This window comes from Atta colombica, unplaced genomic scaffold (assembly GCF_001594045.1).
Source record: "Atta colombica isolate Treedump-2 unplaced genomic scaffold, Acol1.0 scaffold155, whole genome shotgun sequence".
Lineage (NCBI taxonomy): Eukaryota > Metazoa > Arthropoda > Insecta > Hymenoptera > Formicidae > Atta > Atta colombica.
The window spans coordinates 2,765,553-2,784,452 of record NW_017259245.1 but is presented as its reverse complement, the minus strand read 5'-3'; the positions used below and the strand labels follow the sequence as shown (position 1 = coordinate 2,784,452).

General features: G+C 34.1%; 3 protein-coding genes across 5 annotated transcripts; 2 read left to right on the top strand and 1 right to left on the bottom strand.

The window, feature by feature from the left end:
• Positions 1-675: 675 nt before the first annotated feature.
• Positions 676-3,100, top strand: LOC108685639 (receptor-binding cancer antigen expressed on SiSo cells). Its single transcript, XM_018190525.1, has 5 exons — positions 676-709; positions 774-1,085; positions 1,598-1,750; positions 1,821-1,931; positions 1,995-3,100. The coding sequence occupies exons 2-5, from the start codon at positions 921-923 to the stop codon at positions 2,175-2,177; spliced, it is 612 nt and encodes a 203-aa protein (XP_018046014.1). The 5' UTR covers positions 676-709; positions 774-920; the 3' UTR covers positions 2,178-3,100.
• A 502-nt stretch (positions 3,101-3,602) lies between these two features.
• On the top strand, positions 3,603-17,742 carry LOC108685704 (protein dopey-1 homolog). Of its 3 annotated transcripts, none has more exons than XM_018190634.1 (26): positions 3,603-4,028; positions 4,145-4,373; positions 4,523-4,800; positions 4,875-5,040; positions 5,150-5,339; positions 5,407-5,582; positions 5,650-5,916; positions 6,015-7,593; positions 7,674-7,936; positions 8,208-9,342; positions 9,417-9,839; positions 10,022-10,332; positions 10,487-10,691; positions 10,917-11,318; positions 11,411-11,547; positions 11,631-11,787; positions 11,896-12,267; positions 12,356-12,494; positions 12,669-12,840; positions 12,949-13,160; positions 13,248-13,400; positions 13,485-13,680; positions 14,345-14,356; positions 14,905-15,072; positions 15,146-15,257; positions 17,279-17,742. In XM_018190634.1, the coding sequence occupies exons 2-26, from the start codon at positions 4,318-4,320 to the stop codon at positions 17,486-17,488; spliced, it is 7,491 nt and encodes a 2,496-aa protein (XP_018046123.1). In that variant the 5' UTR covers positions 3,603-4,028; positions 4,145-4,317; the 3' UTR covers positions 17,489-17,742. The 3 variants fall into 3 exon arrangements, with proteins under 3 accessions (XP_018046123.1, XP_018046121.1, XP_018046124.1); XM_018190632.1 differs by having other exon boundaries at positions 3,603-4,044; XM_018190635.1 differs by lacking the exon at positions 14,345-14,356 and having other exon boundaries at positions 3,603-4,044.
• LOC108685705 lies at positions 15,273-16,638 on the bottom strand. Its single transcript, XM_018190636.1, has 2 exons — positions 16,538-16,638; positions 15,273-15,871 (listed from the first exon to the last, which is right to left on the bottom strand). Exons 1-2 carry the CDS (start codon positions 16,596-16,598, stop codon positions 15,357-15,359), a joined length of 576 nt encoding a protein of 191 aa, XP_018046125.1. The 5' UTR covers positions 16,599-16,638; the 3' UTR covers positions 15,273-15,356.
• Positions 17,743-18,900: the final 1,158 nt, after the last annotated feature.

Genomic DNA, 18,900 nt, shown 5'->3' with positions numbered 1-18,900 from the left:
TAATAAAATAAAAATATATATATAATAAAATTCCCGGAAAAATGTTTCATATATAATTATATTATAATTATATTTACAGAATATGTACACACACACACACACACACACACACACACACACACACACACACACACACACACACACACACATATATATATATAAAATATTGTATTTTTTACTAGGTTATTACAAACTAATAATCACTTATTCTAACACAATTAAACTAAGATATATTTATAAGCTGTGTGAATGCGCAACAAATTTAAGACATAAAGCAACCGTGTAACAAAGCCTATTAATCGAAGAACATTAAATGATCAATTAGTTATCACAAAAATGTATGAAAAAAGAAAGGAATATTATAATTTCTGTCTTCAGTCTAAACTTTCAAGAAGGAAAAAATTTATTTTATTTGTATGATGTATGATTCTATAGGAATCACCTATATAAAACGCAACATACTTGTATCTATTTTCTTTAAATTATTTATCTCGACCATGTCGTTTGACATTAGCTGCGTTCTATTATTTATTCAATTTATTGCAAGTACTAAAAATTTACAGTATACGTCCCGTGAACTATAGATTTTCAATAATTGCAGTGCACAGTGAATAATGGAATGCAATTATCGAAGGATCGTAATATCGAGTAATCGATCTGCCGACCAATAGCGGAACGTCATAATCATCCGGAGAGGGATGTAGGTTATGTACGTATCAAGTAGACTTGAGTATTTCCCGATTTACTATTAATTTCATATTTCGTGTAAGAAGGACGCAAGACGATGTAAGGGAGAATCGACGACTTGTCTTACAAGATGGATCGCCAATGCTGCGTCCGCGCCAGGTAGACCACGTAAACGTCCGTCTTCCGGCTCCGGAGGAGAGGTTAGCTCTCCGTCCAAGCCGACCGTGCCGAAAATGGCTGTGGAGTTTTTGATGAATCGGCTTAAGGCCTTGTTCGTATTGCTCTTCGGGATATTTAAGCGCGCGATGTGCTGCCTCCGACGTCGAAGACGATCATCCTGCGACTCTGTCCCCTTGTCCACTGTCGGCGTGGTGCCGAATGTTCTTACTAGCTCGACGGTACATACTTCTCATTTATACAATAAGTATCTCCTATGTATACAATAAATTTATTTTTTATGCAGTTTTATAAATATGTTCTTGTTTTGATAAAAAATACTGTACCTTAAGATATCGAAGCAAGCTAAAAAATGTACAATCTTTGTATCATCAAATTATCTTTGGGTCTATCTTTTATGGTTGTACACTTTTGAAATTTAAAGCAAGATAGGTATATATTTAATATTTAGCGAAAGAGTTTAATGTAAGAATATAAAACAGATCTATATAGTCTTTATTATATGAATTATACTAAGGTATGGATTATATTAAGGTCTCGTGCATCAACATTACTTTGACTTTAAGATTTAAACCTTTCTTTGTCTTATTTTAAAGTTGAAAAAGAGAAAGAGAGTTTTAAGCCTCTTTCTTAAAATCAAAGTAACATCAGTGCATTCGGGTCTAAAACGGAAGATATAATTGCTTTTGTGTCAAGGTTTTATAATAATATTTATTAAGTATGCTTATTTAAGGAATTGGAGCAATGGGATAAGTGGGAAGAAAATCCAATTGTTGTTATACCAGATAAGCCAGTTAATACCATACAAGCTAAGATAGAGCAATATCGACAACAAGTAATTAAGCCTCCTGAATCGCCCACTGAAGAACAACTTAACTTTTTTGAGGTAATTCAGGCTAATTCTGACAATCACTTTAATAAGAATAGTAAAAATTTTACCTTTGCATTTTGTATAGGATATGACTCCGAAAATCACTAGACAGGCAAAAATTCTAATAAAAGATAAGCATGCAGATGGCTCGTCTCGTAACATTGCAAAATTCACGGCCATGGATCCTGTTCCGACTGTAAGTCTATACTTGCAAACTTGTAAGATTCCAGAGATTTACATTCCTGTCATCTGTGTTCAGAATGAATTAGGAGAATGGGAAGAAAACTCCGCTGGTTGGGAAGTGGACGACTTCAATGATCCTACCAAAGTGCTGCGAGAACAAAGAAGGAGAGAGCGGGAGCAGCGATTAATGGAACAGCAGCAGAAAAGGCTGGAACGTACTGCAAAACCGCAACCCTTGGGTGCAAAACTGTGTTCCTGATGCGAGATCACAAATGCGTGGGAATTAATATCAAAATACACAATAATGTACATTTTAATGGGATACATGCCGGATATTTTTAATATAGAAATTGGCATGTTCATATAACCTTTTATTACTCGATACTTTCAATATCACGTGTCAATTTTATCTTCTTGCTTTTTTATTATTGCGTATCAGTCATGCAAATTTAAAAATATGACGCGGAAATTTCTTCTTTAAATGTTGCATCTTCAAAAAATGCAGATTCGTTATATTTTATTTCCTATATTATTTGTATATTAAATATTTTTAATCTTCCAAAAGGGCACTAGAGAGTTAATCATGAGAGAAAATGCAATACATTTACTTGAAACAAAGTGATAAAATTGCATGAATATAGAGTATTATGTTAATGCATTGTATTAGAAGATTGACTGTTTTGTTATATTTATGTGCAAATGTATTCATGGACATTTTTCAGTATTTAAACATTAATTTCATATTATTTCTTTTAATACTTTGTAAATGTAAACAGAAAAATAATGTGTAAACAGCATCGATATGATTATCTTTCCGAAAAAATAGTATTTGTAAACATTCCATATGAATTTTGTACAATCTCGAATGTGATGCGTCTGAATTTCTGTATGAGCGGATAATCATTTTGTAAGTTTATAATAAGTCGATGTATAATACCAGGCGGAACCTATCACTTGACAAAGTTTGTTACATTTATGAGTATAATCTTTATGAATTTTATTAAAAGCTAAAATCTCGGAGGCTGTGTAGGAAACAAGAGAGATTTTAGTGCGATGCTTCGACTTGTTATATTTTTTCCTTTTGTTATTCATGCACAATTGCAAAGAAAATGGCATGGATCGTGGATTTTAAGATGTTTCATAATAAAAAAAGGAATTCGTTTATGTTTGAATTTGACAATACTGACTCAAACATTCTATATCTACCAATTAAATACATAAAGAGTGCCTTTACTCATTTCATGATTTCAGAAACTGCATTTATATGATGCAAAATTGTGTCTAAAATCCCATGTCATTATGAAAGAAATTGAATTATTAAGTTAGAAAAGGAATATAACCATGATGAATAAAAAAATTGATCAAATAATTTCGATCAAACTTCAGTTAACTTATCAGAAAATACCTATACTATTTTGTTAACAAAATTATTCATTTTTTATTATAATATATGGAAAAAAAGATCAGACACAACAAAATATACAATTCGAAATTTTACTTTTAGACATTCCAACGGTTAAATTAATCGCCGATTTCACTCGATTGAGATGATCCTCAATCATTCGAGTTCGTCAGAAAGATTCATTCCATCTACGGACGGACCAACGCATATCAGATAAACGTATGATTCATGTCAATTCGATCGTCACGTGCACAACGTCAACATAAAGAGGTGAGTTGTTCGTCAGTCTTCGATCCCGTGAAAAACCAAGGAAGGGGAATCAGAATAATCCGATCGGAACTATTGGAAGCGCGCGTCGCGCCACACGCCACCACACGTACGATCTCGCCGAAGACAGCTGGAGGACAGCTCAGGACAGCTGGAGGTTATTGATGATTGACCGTTACATGTTTGAGATCGAGACATAAGAAAATTCTTTGCGAGGAAATTGTGAGACGCGAATCTTCGAGCCCGGTTGATGGTGAATCGCCACTGAATTCCAGTAGAAGGAGAGAGACGGCAGGGAATCGACGATCGCGCAACGAGATAACCAAGTTGATAACGGGCCGACGATAGGTTCGGCTCGTATAAACACAGCCTCGTAGACATGATCATGAACGATTGTGGGCATTGCGGCTCAGTCGGGCTCTGCGGATGGTCGCTCGTCCGGTGAGAGAGCGAGAGGGTAAATTTTTGTTTCTCGGAGCGGGATAGGATAGTTGGGGCTCGCGCGGACGGGACACGCGAGACGGACTTGTGTGGTAACACGAAGAATTGATTTCTAGGTACCACGGTACCCGCTTTATCTGAATACGATGTGCCGCACGATAAAATCTGCAGCTTAATTAGGATTTTCGCCGTGATTCATTTTGCTGTAAGATAGATCTAAAATCATGTAAAGTGTGGTGGAAAAACATCGTCGCAGTGTAATTTCTTTAGTCACGAAAAAAACGCAACCATGGGTTCCATCGCTCTGGAGGAGTACGAGTTGATGAAGGACTCCAAGTATCGGGTGTAAGTTGAAGATTAGCACATTTAGCATCACTGACACAGTGTAATTCGATAAACATCACACAACGTTATAGTAATTTACATTTCATAGCTTGATGTTTGTACATTGTCTCTTAAGAAACTTGATGCTATAAGTTGTATTTATCACATAGCTATGTATCTGCTGTCGACAAGGCCCTGAAGAGTTTCGAGTACACGAGTGAATGGGCAGATTTAATCTCTGCCCTAGGAAAGCTCAATAAGGTGTTATTGAGCCATATGAAGTTTCCTGTTATTCCAAGGAGAATCAAAATATCGAAGAGATTAGCCCAATGTATGCATCCGGCATTACCTTCTGGTGTTCACTTGAAAGCTTTAGAGACATATGATATTATTTTTAAGTGTATGGGTACTAATAGGCTTAGTCATGAGCTGTTTATCTATAGTGCAGGTGAGTATACGTGTTGAATGAAAGAAATAATTATAGACTACTTTGACACATTCTTTATATTTATTCTTATTTAGGACTATTTCCATTGTTGGGCCATGCTGCTATGAATGTCAGACCATCATTGTTAACAGTATACGAAACACACTTTGTACCACTTGGCGAAAGATTAAGACCAGGATTAAGTGGTTTTTTAAGCGGTGTTCTCTTGGGCCTAGAAGATGGATCTGATCATTTTGACAGGTACTACGTTATTTTTGTAGCATTCCTTGTGTATATTCATAAATAATAATTCATAAATAGATATGTGCATAAGTAATATAGAAATTTATGGAGCATTTTTTCATATTAGAACTAATTCCTTACTGGAAAAAGTGTGTGAGGGTGTGGGTGCAGAACATTTTTATGCGTGCCTCTGGGACTGCTTGGCTTCAAATTCTGGCATTCGATTGCCTGCGATATCATTTGTGCTAGCACATTTCAATAAAAAACTGTCGATGGAAGAGCAAAAATATATTATGGGTACTAATATTAAAATTATGGTAAGAAGAATTTTAACGCTATAAATTTATCTTAAGATTTTGTTCTCTAACGTATCGATTTAAAAAGATTTCAGCCTTGTGTGCTGGAGTACAAGACACTTCAGTGCTAGTGCAAAGAAGTGCACTGGATTTTCTGTTGATAGGTTTTCCTATGCATAATAATCAATTGACACATCTAGATATGATACTGTTAATAAAAGCTGCTTTAGTTACTATATTGCGAAGGGATATGAGCTTAAACAGGTAAAGGAAGCTGCAATATGTAACATTCTTATTTTATTTTATATATTTTTTTATCGTGTAATTGTAGACGTTTGTTTGCTTGGCTGTTGGGCACTGAAGTAAGCACATCAATTTTAAAGAAGAAGAATCATGCGATTGCAGACACTAAAGAAAGTGTAACATACTTTGATATGTATTCTAAGGAAATGTTAGTTGAAGCAATAAAATATCTACTTAAAGAAGTATGTGAAGAAAATTCGCAAGATCTAAAGCCATATAGGATACTTGTCTCATTACTTGATAAGGTGGATATTGGACCAATAATTTTAGATGATATTCTGTTTGAAGTATTTAGGTAAGATCGTCTGTGCTATATAATTATAAAATAAAATCTGTTAAAATTGAAACTATTCATCAATATATTTTTTAATAACCTTGTGTTATTCATTTTAGGACATTTTATAATGCATGCAAACAATTCATGCAAACAAGTCACACACCGAAAGCAAATGAAGTGGTAAAGTCTGCAAATCTGTTATTCTCAACTTTGGAACCATCTTACATCTGGATACATTGTGGGCATCTGTTTGAGAAAGCCTGTAATACTAGAGCAAAAATGCAAGTCGCGATCGAAGACGTTGTTGTAAGACCAGTTGGTAGTGGAATGCCGAATCTCGTGGAAGTATGCGTGCTGACAGAATTTTTACTTGAAACTGTGTCGTTGGACGCGTTTATAGACACGCCATCTGAACATCTTCCTGGCTTATTTTACGAAATAATCAGCAAACTTTTACATCACAATAATATTCTGTCCCCAATAGAAATCTCGAAAAGTCTCAAATTGTGCGCCAAGATCTTATCGAAGGTGCAACCAACAATGATAACTACTCATGTGGATAAGTGTGAAATAGATGCCAAGTTGGACACGTCTCTGAATAGCATTACAGTCCCCAGTGATAATTCTCTGACGGCAATCCCTTTAGAGAAGAGTCAATCAGATAGTAAATTGAATAAGCCCGATACATCCAATATTTCCTTCACGGAGAAAAGCCCAAGTACAAGAAGAAGAGCCAATTCTGGCGGTACCACTAAAAGAAGCGAAAAGAAATCGAAAAAAAAAGGAAGTAAAAGCACTTCCAAGTTAAACGACACATACACTATACAGGCTGATGGCAGTAGCATATCCGTTGTAGTGAGTGAAGATACGAAATCTTTACCTAGAAATAAAAGTATGGATGATATTAAAGCAAACTGCGTCGAAATCGATGATATCTCTTCATCAGTGATTCAATCTTCAGACAGTCGTCTGTCCATGTTAAAACATTTTAAAAATGTTACTCCAATGGGATCGACAGGATCCTTATGTAGGGGACCATCTCCAGCGTTTCAGGCACAGCATTCCATGTTAGAAAAGTGTCTCCGGCAATACGAGATATTTTACGTTAAATTAATTAGCAATCGGATACTTAGCAAAGAGAGAACAGTGCAGGATATGTTCGATCATTTAGTGGTGTCTTCTCCAAGAAAGAGTTTCGACGAGAGAATGCGTTACTTGGAATTTATGCTAAATTCGAGATTAAGCATAGATGATTCCGGATTCTTTAGTCAAGACTCATCCGTAACTGAAGATACCAAATGCTTGGATATTTTTCATCTATTTCTTGATATGACGACTCAATCAGAATGGATTGAAACCATGAAAATAGCGTCCAGCTTGTTCGTCGAATTGTCCACATTTCCAAAATACTTTTTGCCTGGCGACGACGTACTCGTAGAAGAGGAACCGAAATTCGAGCACGTTCTTCCGGATTGGTTGAAAATTTTAATAGTCTGTTCTTGCTGGTTGCAGAAGCAACCCGCATTACAGTTAACGAGCATTGCTACGTTATTGGACTTAGTTGCATTGTTAAAAGCACATAACGATGTCGAGACACATCCGAAAAGTGGAGAGGGTGTGACGACGGTTGTTATCGTTCCCCTATTGAAGCAATGGCACATAACTTACTTGATGCAGTATACTAATGTATTTCAGGTAGGTTCTGTAGTATTTCTGCATTCAATATTTGATTGAAAATACATGAGATATTAAACAAAATTATTTTTAATACAAAGGTACTGGCACATTCCTTGTGGCATCATCTGGGCGAACTTCCCGCCCATAAATTCAGAATGCGCTGCGTAGAACTTATGCATGAATTACATCATGCTTTATACAATTCTTGTGATGCGGTTGAGAACCTAATAGGATCCGAACTTACCTCTGAAAACCCTGAGAAGAGAATTGAGGCCTTCGGTAGATTTGCTACTTTGTGGCATTTAGGACGAGAGATCGAAACGAATCCAAGATTGCGTGGCTGTCTCAGAACTTTTGACCAGTAAGTAAAACAATTTTTATAGTATCTGTCCAATTAATATCTACACTGAAAAAAAATTCATGAAATTTGAATAAATATTTGTTTAATTTAAAATTATATTTAATTTAAATATCATTTTTTTAAATCAAATAAATATTTATTTTCTGTAAACAAATGGCCCAGTGATACTATTTAAACAAATATTCATTCAAATTTCGTAAATTCTTTTTTCAATGTACCCAGTTATAATTACAGTTTTTACAAAGTTTTTGTCTTCTGTTATGTTGTATAGATCTTTATTGAAAATGTTGGATAATCTTCAGCTTGCGGATAATTCGCCGTTAAAGCTGCAGGCCCAATCATGGCTGTTACATTCCTTAATGCGTGGCGACATATCACGCGTAATAGATCCCCTGCTGACAATATTATTAGATCCATCCACATGCCGTATGAGCGTTCTTCACGTGAGCATACAACACAGTAATACCGTCCTAACGAAGAATGATCCCGTGGAGGAGAAATCAGAGATTCAAGATGACACTGAGGGCGCCGCGAAAATTTACGCAATCAGTTCGGTCGATGGTAATGTAATATATCACGTGAGCGATAACGTGGATGAAGATAAAAAGTGGAAAAAGGGTAAAAAGAAGAAGCAGGCGATAAATCCTGTGAAGATAAAACGAATCTTTGCGGTAACAACGTTGGCGACTGGAGATAATTGCAATCACTATGTCACCGAAAGAAATCAATTTATGAAAGAACTTGAAGTACCGCCCAGTATATCTGGCAACAGGAAAATTTCCGTATTCGTAAATCCTCTCTCGATCAATTGTAATGAAAATTCAAATGATTCCTTTACGGAGGATGATTCGCTGCCCAGTATGCGCAAAACGAATTTAACAACGGAGTTGCTGAAAAATGCCACTCGCTTTAAGAAAATTGATTTCGACAAAGGTTCTACTGCCAGTTTAGACGAAAGTCTTTTCGAATCGGCGAATTCCAGCCTGAAAGCGAAGGATAAGAGTAGCTACAAGAAACTAAACGACGATGTCGATTCGTCGTCGGATTCCATAACTAATAGTTTAGACTCGAGCAGTCCTGAAGTAACTAACAAACAGTCCAAACAAAAGAAGGAAACTCTTATAATGCCAGGCAGTTCCAGAGAAGTAGCGGGCACTATCATAAAGGGCAGATATTACAGCACAAATGAGTTCAATACAAATTATGATCATGATATTGGCAGTTTCGAAGCGAGCGTAGAGGTACCTAGCTGGACGATGGATGACGACGATGGCGAATTGGACGTCAGTACCACTGCGGAAGAGTACTTCAGCAACTCCAGCAGCACCAGTATAGTCGAAGAAATTCTGAATGAAGTACTCGATCGCGCGATGCAACTATGCGACATTGGCGAATCACCTAAAAACGCAAGTATCTTATTATTTAGCTTATCTTGAAATGATAATATTACGATAGTCTTTTAATATTTTTTATCCTGCAGGAAGAAGTTCCGCAACATAATGCAAAAACTAACCGAAATGTTGGCTTGGGTGTCCACAATCTTCACTCCCACATGTTACTCTACTGTGGAGTATACGATTCAGCCAGAACTCTTTATGCTCTGCGTACTCTCAGGAACGAACTCTTGACGAACACGCGAATGTTTCTGTGTTGTGCAGCGACGACTGGTGTAACAAACACAACGAAGAACACAGTGTTATTAAACTTATTAGCAAGACATAGGAAAAGTGTTTTTGGCAGGAACTTTCATGGTGATATAGCTAATACGGAATTTATAGCGGCTTACAGAAGTAGTATGTATTTGGAAGTGTTGATAAGCGTATGTCTATACTTCGCGAGAAGCTACTATCCAAATCTAGGGCAAATGAGACTTACATATGAAGAGATCGCGGGTAATCGCCAAGTATGTGTTTAATTTTTAAAAAATGTCTATAAAAAAGCATTTTTTAAGAAGATACACAAATTAAGAAATTATAAGATTTTTAATTAAATATTAATGTTTGTATTATGAAACTTATTAACTTTTTTTTTATTTTTAATGGACATTGTTAATCTTGTTAGTATTGACAATAATATTTTCTACAGGTACAACTTGCGAGTGCAGAATTACTGACGCTAATATTTTCTGAGTTAATCCCGATCGTTCGTGATTCTGGGAAAGGCTTTAGTTGCTACATAGTTGATTTATTGACTAAATGTAAAGTACAAAAAGTTGCTCTGCATTGTCTTGTGTCCAGTGTTATGAGTATGAAGAATGCTCACAAGGAAAACGAAGATGTTTCCACGTTTACTGAAGAAATCGTATTATTTAATGATCCATTTATTGATAATGATGTTAACAAATGTAAATATAGAGCGAGTGATCATACGGAAGCTTTTCAAATACAATTGTTACGGTAATATAATAATATAATAATATAATAATTATTCGATAAATTTAATAAGAATATATTTTACTAATCTATGACTGATGAAACTCACATTGGTATTACAATTACTTTCAGTTATATTTGTATAATTTTTTATAAAATTGATTTATTATTTTTCAAGGTTATTGTTAGCATTAATTATGTTGGAACATCAGTGCAGTAGTCAAAAAGGAGAGGAAATTAATTCTACAATGTCTCCCATACCAAGTTCGCCGACACGAGCATCAAATTTGATCGGGAATACTTTGACATTGAAATACGTTTCTGGGGCAGCAATACCACAGCAACCAATGTTTCTTGCTAGTATTCTTAGCGCCTTGCAACTCGTATGTTATTTGTTTCAATATATATTGTTCAAATCAATTCTAAAATTTATATGTATTTCTTAGACAAGATTATCAATTTATTTTATTAAATTATATAGAATATTTTTATTATAAAATGTATTTAAATTATAAGAATTGATTGTATAAATTATGAATTTATTTGATTAAGCAAAAAGTGATTTCCAACGAGATAATGATTTGTTGTAATGGATATAAATTTTGTAGGATCATATGAGGCATCTTCATCAACATTGGACAACCCTTGTTACGTCCAGCCTGCCTTTTATGGGACCGTCTTTAACATCTGTTGTAACATCAGTTATTCATCAATTATGCAATAATATTGAGCATCTGGCATCATATTATATTAGCGAAGATGCGATATTGACATCAAAATTGCAAGATATAAGCACAGTGGAATGCTGCTTGCCTGCAGATTACACAGTGACACATTTGGAAGCTTTGACATATTTACTCCATTACTGTCTGTTGGATACTTCCCAGCAAATCGGATTCTCGTTTAATCAGCCATTAAGTGGTACTATACAAACGGGAATTCCCGGTGCTAATCCTGGGCAAATATTCAATAATCTTATACATGTCTTTATGCCCAGCCCACTTTCTCCGGTTAGTTGAACGAAATATATTATTTGATTATATGATATTAATCAATATTTGATTTATTCGGTACATTATAGCAAAGTTTTTGTTTGCTGTAGGATTTATCCACAGCTAAAGATAAAAGTGGCGCAAATGAGCTGCAACAACATGCAAGGAGAACAGCATTAAGTCATTTGCCAAGAATAATAGCATCGTTGTCTGCCTTATGGCAAGCGGTTTTGGCAACAAAAGACAAGTATATTTTATTTGTGTTCTTTAATTAAAAATATGTAGAAAATTTATATTATATTAATGCATTCTTTTAATAATATTGTATAGTGAACAAGCCAGTTGTGTGGTGGGTAGTCCGAGAATAGTCAAATATCAATTGTTAGAACTCCTGTCTCCAATCTCTTTCCATCATGGAGCCAACTTCTTGGCTGCAGTCGCAGTTGCCTGGCATGAAAGGCGCCAATCATCCGCCGCATCAAAAAAGGTAAAGGACATCTTGTATCTAATTTAAAAAATAAATAATAAGATGAGGAACAACTAATAGCAGTTTTGGAAAAAATGTTTTTTTTTCTAATTGCTATTTGTTTCACAGATACTTCCAGAAGCGTGTCCTAATCAGCAAGTAATGGTTCACCTTGTTAGTGCGATTCGTGTTATGCCTATTGATACTTTGGTGCATACCGTACATCAAGTAGTGAAAACGCCACCGCCGATACATGGAGTCAAGCAAGATTTCTCATTGGAAGTCTCAGTGCTCGAATTACTTTATGTGTATATGCAGAGTAATACGTCGCAATCGCTTATTGAATCTTGGGCATCCTTGTTTAGTTTATTAAAGGATGGTCTATCGCTAACAGCACCTGCCCAATTTCTCTTACTGGCTATACTAAACGAATATGTACAAAAGTGCCCACCTATGCAAGAGAAGAAAGATATCAAAGATTTGCAAGACGTGTCTGCAAAGGTTATTATTTATTTATATATTGTATAATATATTTATGTATTGTATAATAATTAACACGATTGTTGGATGTTTTTAAAAAACATTTTAGTTGATCGAATCGTGTTCGCAAATAGCTGGTGCCTGTTTAGAGCAAACAACATGGCTAAGAAGGAATTTGGCCGTCCGCGAGGATGTTTTTGAAGTGGTCGAAGGTTCTTCGGAAGGTAAAGAGGGAAAAAATGGTGCTGGTGCGTAACATGCAATTTATTTTATAGATATATTTAAGAATATTTAAAGTAATAGCAAAATCTTTTTGTTATCGCGCTTTATCTTTATTTTTTTTTCTTATATAGTTGATAATTGTAAAAAAAAATAGCTCTATATTTTTCCTCTGTATATTCATTGAAAGTTTTGTGTTACAGTAACACCTGGAACCCCACCTAACGCGGCATACAGTGTTCAAGCGCAAGCGGTATTAGCGGAAATACTTGCACCACTGTTGGATGTCAGTTATGGTTCGCAAGAAAAGGAACGTGTGGTAACGCTTCTGACAAATCTCATGTATAATGTTACACCTTATCTCAAGAATCACACGTAAGTTAGCTGTAAAGCTGTAAGTTCAACTGTAAAGATTTTGTTTTTTCTCTAAGATTCACACAAAAAAGAATAACATGAACTTTGCTTACTTTATCTAATTTACAGGATAAAAAATATCGCTTCATTCACCGCCTGTTCTCAACTACTGGCTTCCTTATCAGGATATCAGTACACGAGAAAGGCATGGCGCAAGGATGTTTTAGACTTGTTACTTGACTCGGCCTTTTTCCAAATGATACCGGCTTGTCTGCCATATTGGAGAACCATAATAGACAATCTAATGACGCACGACAACACTACTTTCAGAGATTTAATGAGTAACACATTTTTTTTTTACTATATTTACGTAATGCGTGCATCAATTATAATCAAATAAATTAACATATTACTGATCTGTTAAATAGATCGCGTTTCCATGGCTCAAGGCAGCGGGATCAGTATATTTTCTTCGAAGGAACAGGAATATGAGCAGAAAGCGCAGCTCTTGAAACGTTTGGCGTTCGTCATCCTTTGTAGTGAAATGGATCAATATCATAAATATATGCCGGAGATACAAGGTACATATATTTGCGAGATACATTTATAGACTATATTATATATATTTAATAATTGTTTTCACACACTGATTATTTTATTTTTAGAACGTTTAGCAGACAGTTTACGTCTACCTCAAGTAATCCCGTCTATTCAGGCGCAAGTGTTTCTCTGTTTTCGCGTACTGCTATTGAGAATGTCACCACAACACGCAACATCCTTATGGCCAGTTATTGTTAGCGAGCTTGTTCAAGTATTCCTCTATATTGAGCAGGAATTAAATACAGATAGCGAAGAGTTTAGGTACGTAAATTTATCTAATCTAGGTGCTTATTTTGGACAAACTTGCTTGTGGGACGCTGTTGCTTCGTATGTGCATGTACGTTTACAATATGCGATTGTTTATTAAGTATTGAAATTACTTCATTTTTAATCTTCTTTCAAAATTATATTTTTAATATATGCGTTATTTTATTATACATGAACAATCAGTATCGGTTTGGCATTTATTATTATTATTATTATATTCTGATTTCTCTCTAAGATTCGTTAACATCGCAAAAAAATGCTATAATGCAAAATCTTTTTATGGAAATATATTATTAATATACACTACTGGCATGATTGATATTCCACACTACTTTTGAAATCAATAATTTGATCCAATAATCACCAATATTTTCAAAATTCTCGAAATGTGATTGCGACGAAAAATGGAGTCTTATAATACATGGAAGAGAAACGAGATAAAATTATGTGATATAAGATCATTTCTCGTGGTCTTATATATGTGTATAGATATTGAGGATATTAAATAGCAGAATATTTGTCTGTGTATGTCCCTCCCCTCCCGCCCTACTAACATGGATACTATCTAATATCGTATTGTTTTGGCTCTGTTTCGGCATCTTCGCAATTTGATGGGATTTGTGGTGCCTCCATAACTTGAATGGTGTTGGGACGGCAGTCGTCATAGCAGGTAACTCAATGGCCCAATGCATATCCGACGTACATACCGCACGCGTATGCATACTGTTAATGTCGTAAGGAAACTCGAGTACAGTGATGTAAAAGATACTTTAATTTCAATACTTAAAAATATAACATTTAAAATAAATTCACAATACGCACAAAAATCATTTTCATATCATATACTAAAATTATTTTTACATTACACAAACTATCAATTTTGAATATGAAAATATATGATAAATATTTCAAAAACAAATAAATACTCAAAAGACTAAATGCAAGTATTTGCTAAGAAAAAAGTACTTGGCTATAGATACAAATATATTTAAAAGAACTTGGGAGCATAAAAAGCCCTTTACATCACTGTGTCGAACATGAATGTCAAAGGGTATTACTATTACTAATAACAATCTTGTATCTTGTTGATTGACTTCTACAGGGAAATTGCGTATTATTCTTGTGGATATTAAATTATGATTCCAAAAAAATTTTTGCTCTTTGTTATCCACTAGCAATATATTAAATGACACATTATTTATATTTCTTTGCACACAGTTCGCACATCAAGTTATTATCGGCTCTGGACTCATCATGGGCTGTTAACGCCAGCAACGGACTGCAAGCACATGGGCATCCTCACTGGTTACAATTGCAACTGGCCGCTGCCAAGCTGCTAGATCTCGCGTTACTGTTGCCCGCACACAGATTACCACAGTTTCAGATGTAAGCGGAAGGAGAAAAATTTTGAAGCTACATTTACTCCATTCTGAAGTAATCTATATTATCTCGTTTACAGGTATAAATGGGCGTTCGTCGGAGACGCAGCGGCAGGTTGTACAGATAACAACAACTTATCCTCGGACTTTGTGCCGCATATTACAAGAATAGCGAAATTGATGGACAGTAAGGTAAGTTACCGCGATTGCTTTTATGACATGATAAATTATTCGGCGCAGTTTAGTAGCATAAGAGTAGTTTAATGAATGTTAAGAATGAGAATATAAAATTTAGTAATTGTAATTGTAATTTTCTATCGAACATTCCTCGGGTAACAGATATCTTTGTGCTTTCTCGTCAAAAACGTACTCTTCCTTGCATTCACATCCACTTCTGCACGGTGTGTAACAGTCCACTTCATCCGGCTTCGAACATGTGAATTGGCAAAGACAATGCATCCAAATCGATTTGTCGTCGCACTCTTGAATCTTCCTTGAACGCATATAATCAAATTCATCGCAATCGTATCCGGAAATTCGATGCTTGGTGTATCTATAAACTTTCTCAGACAGTTTGTACCAGTTAAACTGCTTATCGAAGAGACTCCTTTCAAAAGAATCGATACTGTTTCTAAAAACAGCGTAATTTGAACTAAGATACGTGCCATCTTGATTCTCTGTGTCATCGAGATTGTTTGCAATGTAAAAGTCATCTTGCCCGATACTGTTGTATTCTTTATTGAAACTTTTTGAGCGGTCCGTTGGTAAATCTTCATAGAAATCAAAATCGTAATCGCCCATGTACTCTGTGATAATTAAATTCGCAATATTTATTAATTGAATAGTAGCACATTAGTAAAGTGTGAATAAAATTAATTCTTTTTATTTATTTAATTAAATAAATATTGAAAAATGAAATAGATTATTATGCGATGTTTTGTAAATCGCGTTTCTGGTTTAATATTTTTTATTTATCTAATGTTTAAAAGACTTAGTTTAAAATAAGAATTAAAAAAATTAAATAATTTTCTCGTTTAAAGAGGAGATGGAATTGATTAAATTAACTTCGTAAGAAAGGTTGTTCTATCTGCAGCTCTTCATTAATATATATTTGTTCTCATAATTAATGTCAATTAACTTACATTAAAATCATATTCAATTGTATCAAGAGCATTCAGAATATAATTACCATAAACAAAAAAAATGAATAGACGAATTATGTTTCACTTTTTTAAATTTCATCTTTTTTTTTATCAATTCTAAGAATGATTGATTTTTCTTTCATAAAATTATCAAGGTACAATTTAATTTTTAAATTATAAATTTAAATATCCCGTATAAATAAAAGAAAGTAGAATATTATAGCAAGAAGAGAATTGAAAGAAAGCATCATTATATAAGCCTATGTTTTTCTTTTAAAAGAGAGAAATATGAAGGAATCTTTTAAATGATCATATTGCTTTGATACTCACGTGCAGTAACAACTATTACAGTGCACAAAATGTAATAAGATAAGATTTTCAACCAGGCCATCGCTGTGATTGTTTCTGTACGGACGATCGACAAACTTGGTATATACTCTTAGGATTAAACTGTATAAGTAGTCTCAATTATCACTATGACCCTGCTCTTATATCGGTTCCGCTTAAAGACATTGCTGTTATTACGTTACGAAAAAATTCTTAATTCATTCCTTTGTTACTAGTAGTATATCATTAGTTAATCATTTTTTCCCTGAGAAAAATAAAAATTTCTATTTCTATTTCTATTTCTTAAATAATAGTGATCCAAATTTCGCGTTTGCTATAACTGGTATATATATCACAAGATTCAAAATTACAAGAACTTAGTGTACAAACGCTGTCAGCAATACTGAAATACTTATTTTATTTTAGAACGTGAGAAAGCAAAAGCGTGTGTGTGTGTGTGTGTGTGTGTGTGTGTGTGTGTGTGTGTGTGTGTGTGTGTGTGTGTGTGTGTGTGTGTGTGTGTGTGTGTGTGTACATTCATTTTTGCAACTAAGCCAATGTGCGATCTCGAGTCGAGTAGTGTTGTGCAATATTTAGCGTTACAGACGTAATTTTTCATTTTTCATTTTTCATTTTTTATTTTTTTTTTTTTACGTATTGTTTCATATTGTTTTTTTATCATATATTAAATAGGAATTTTCCTTTTTTATTTTTTGTAAAATTGGTACCAATCTCTTTTTACAGTTCAAGCCAGAAGGTCCACCGCCCAAAAGAAATCCGGGAGAACTTCTACTAACGTCGAATAACGTTCGGTCTTTGCAAGATTTGCATCATTTCTTCTCGAGCCTTAGTCGCGCTACGTGCGACACGTACGTGCCGATAAATAACACGCAATTGGAGACTGTAATCGAGCAAGACTTCCTTGAGAAAATGCCAGCTGTGCCAGCGAGATAGTAAGGATGCTAGTGAAACTGTATAAATAATATTCGTTCACATCGGAAAGAGATATGTCATTAAGACATGCGCTTTATCCTTTGATATATTTATAAAAAATATATACAAGATATCACGAAGATAATCAGTGCACCTAAGTCTATAAATATTACATCATATAAATGTGGCATAATTATAATACAGACATTCAAGAAATGCGCCAACTGCTCCTGTTTTCTGCCATTAAATGTTTCGAAGCATTCACTTAACAAACAAAAAAAAAGAAAGAAAAAATATATTTATTCCGTGTTAATAAAAATACGATAAATTTGAAAAAAAATGAATATTTAGAAAAATTTTAATTACACAAAATAAAAGGATCGATATGTCGAAAATTATATGAATTTCTTTGTAGACAAATCGATCATGAACGAGATGGAAAATTTTTTTTATGAATTGAGAATCAGGAATGAATCTGGGACAGCGTAAAATAATTCGTTGATTTCTGTTACTAATTTTTTATTGATTAAGCTTTCGACTTGTCTCCTCATTCGGTTGTGAATAATTATCTGCGTGTATAATGTAGCAAGCTAAACTCGCTCGTTGGCCTGCTGTTGTAAAATTGTAAAGAGTGTGTATAGTGTAACATAATATTTATACAGAACATAAAAAAAGGTCTTCCCGCTATTTTCTGACACACACACCTGTTATAATTTTTTCGCCTAATAATTCTATTTCTCTTTCTTTAATTCCGTATCATATAATTTAAAGTAACAAATCATAGGAAATTTCTTCATAGATCTGAACAGCATATGTCACGCTGAAAGGCAATGAAAGACGAGTAACCGGAGATAAAAATTCAAGTAATGCTTCGCTCAAAGTGAGCGAATCGTTGTATGTGAAAGTTCATAAGATTTCATGATGTAAAATCCTAGGCAAGTGAAGTGAAGATATGTTGAGCTTTTGTGCGTTTTAGATCCAACTAAAACGGATATATCAAAAAATCTTATGAATTTTTATCTTAATTTTATTTAACATAAAATTATTATTTCAAACTCTTTTTATTTTAACAAATAGACTTTCTATTAACTGATAAAGTAATATTACATAATACATGATATATACGTCATATAATATAAAAGACGCGTGCTTGAAATAACACGTTATATTTTTATGAGAAATTAGTTTAATATATATTGAGGAAAAAATCTAATGCCAAGAATGTCTACTTAATTTAGTATATCCGTACAAGCTTCTGTATACAGCTAGAAATTAAATAAGAATTTAAAGATAATAATGGGAAAGATAATATTGGGATATATAATTAAAAATGTATGTCATCTATTTTGCTCAATAAAAATTTTGAAGTTGTTCCAGACGTCTATGTCAGGACGCATTATTATTACGATCTTATATATTGCTAAAGATCTCTC

Coding starts and splice junctions, on each gene's coding strand:
- LOC108685639 (XM_018190525.1), top strand. CDS start 921: ATGGCTGTGGAGTTTTTGATGAATCGGCTTAAGGCCTTGTTCGTATTG. Junction 1,086..1,597: donor ATGTTCTTACTAGCTCGACG/GTACATACTTCT, acceptor TGCTTATTTAAG/GAATTGGAGCAATGGGATAA. Junction 1,932..1,994: donor CCATGGATCCTGTTCCGACT/GTAAGTCTATAC, acceptor ATCTGTGTTCAG/AATGAATTAGGAGAATGGGA.
- LOC108685704 (XM_018190634.1), top strand. CDS start 4,318: ATGGGTTCCATCGCTCTGGAGGAGTACGAGTTGATGAAGGACTCCAAG. Junction 12,268..12,355: donor TGCAAGACGTGTCTGCAAAG/GTTATTATTTAT, acceptor AAAACATTTTAG/TTGATCGAATCGTGTTCGCA. Junction 15,258..17,278: donor CGAAATTGATGGACAGTAAG/GTAAGTTACCGC, acceptor CTCTTTTTACAG/TTCAAGCCAGAAGGTCCACC.
- LOC108685705 (XM_018190636.1), bottom strand. CDS start 16,598: ATGGCCTGGTTGAAAATCTTATCTTATTACATTTTGTGCACTGTAATA. Junction 15,872..16,537: donor TGTAATAGTTGTTACTGCAC/GTGAGTATCAAA, acceptor TAATTATCACAG/AGTACATGGGCGATTACGAT.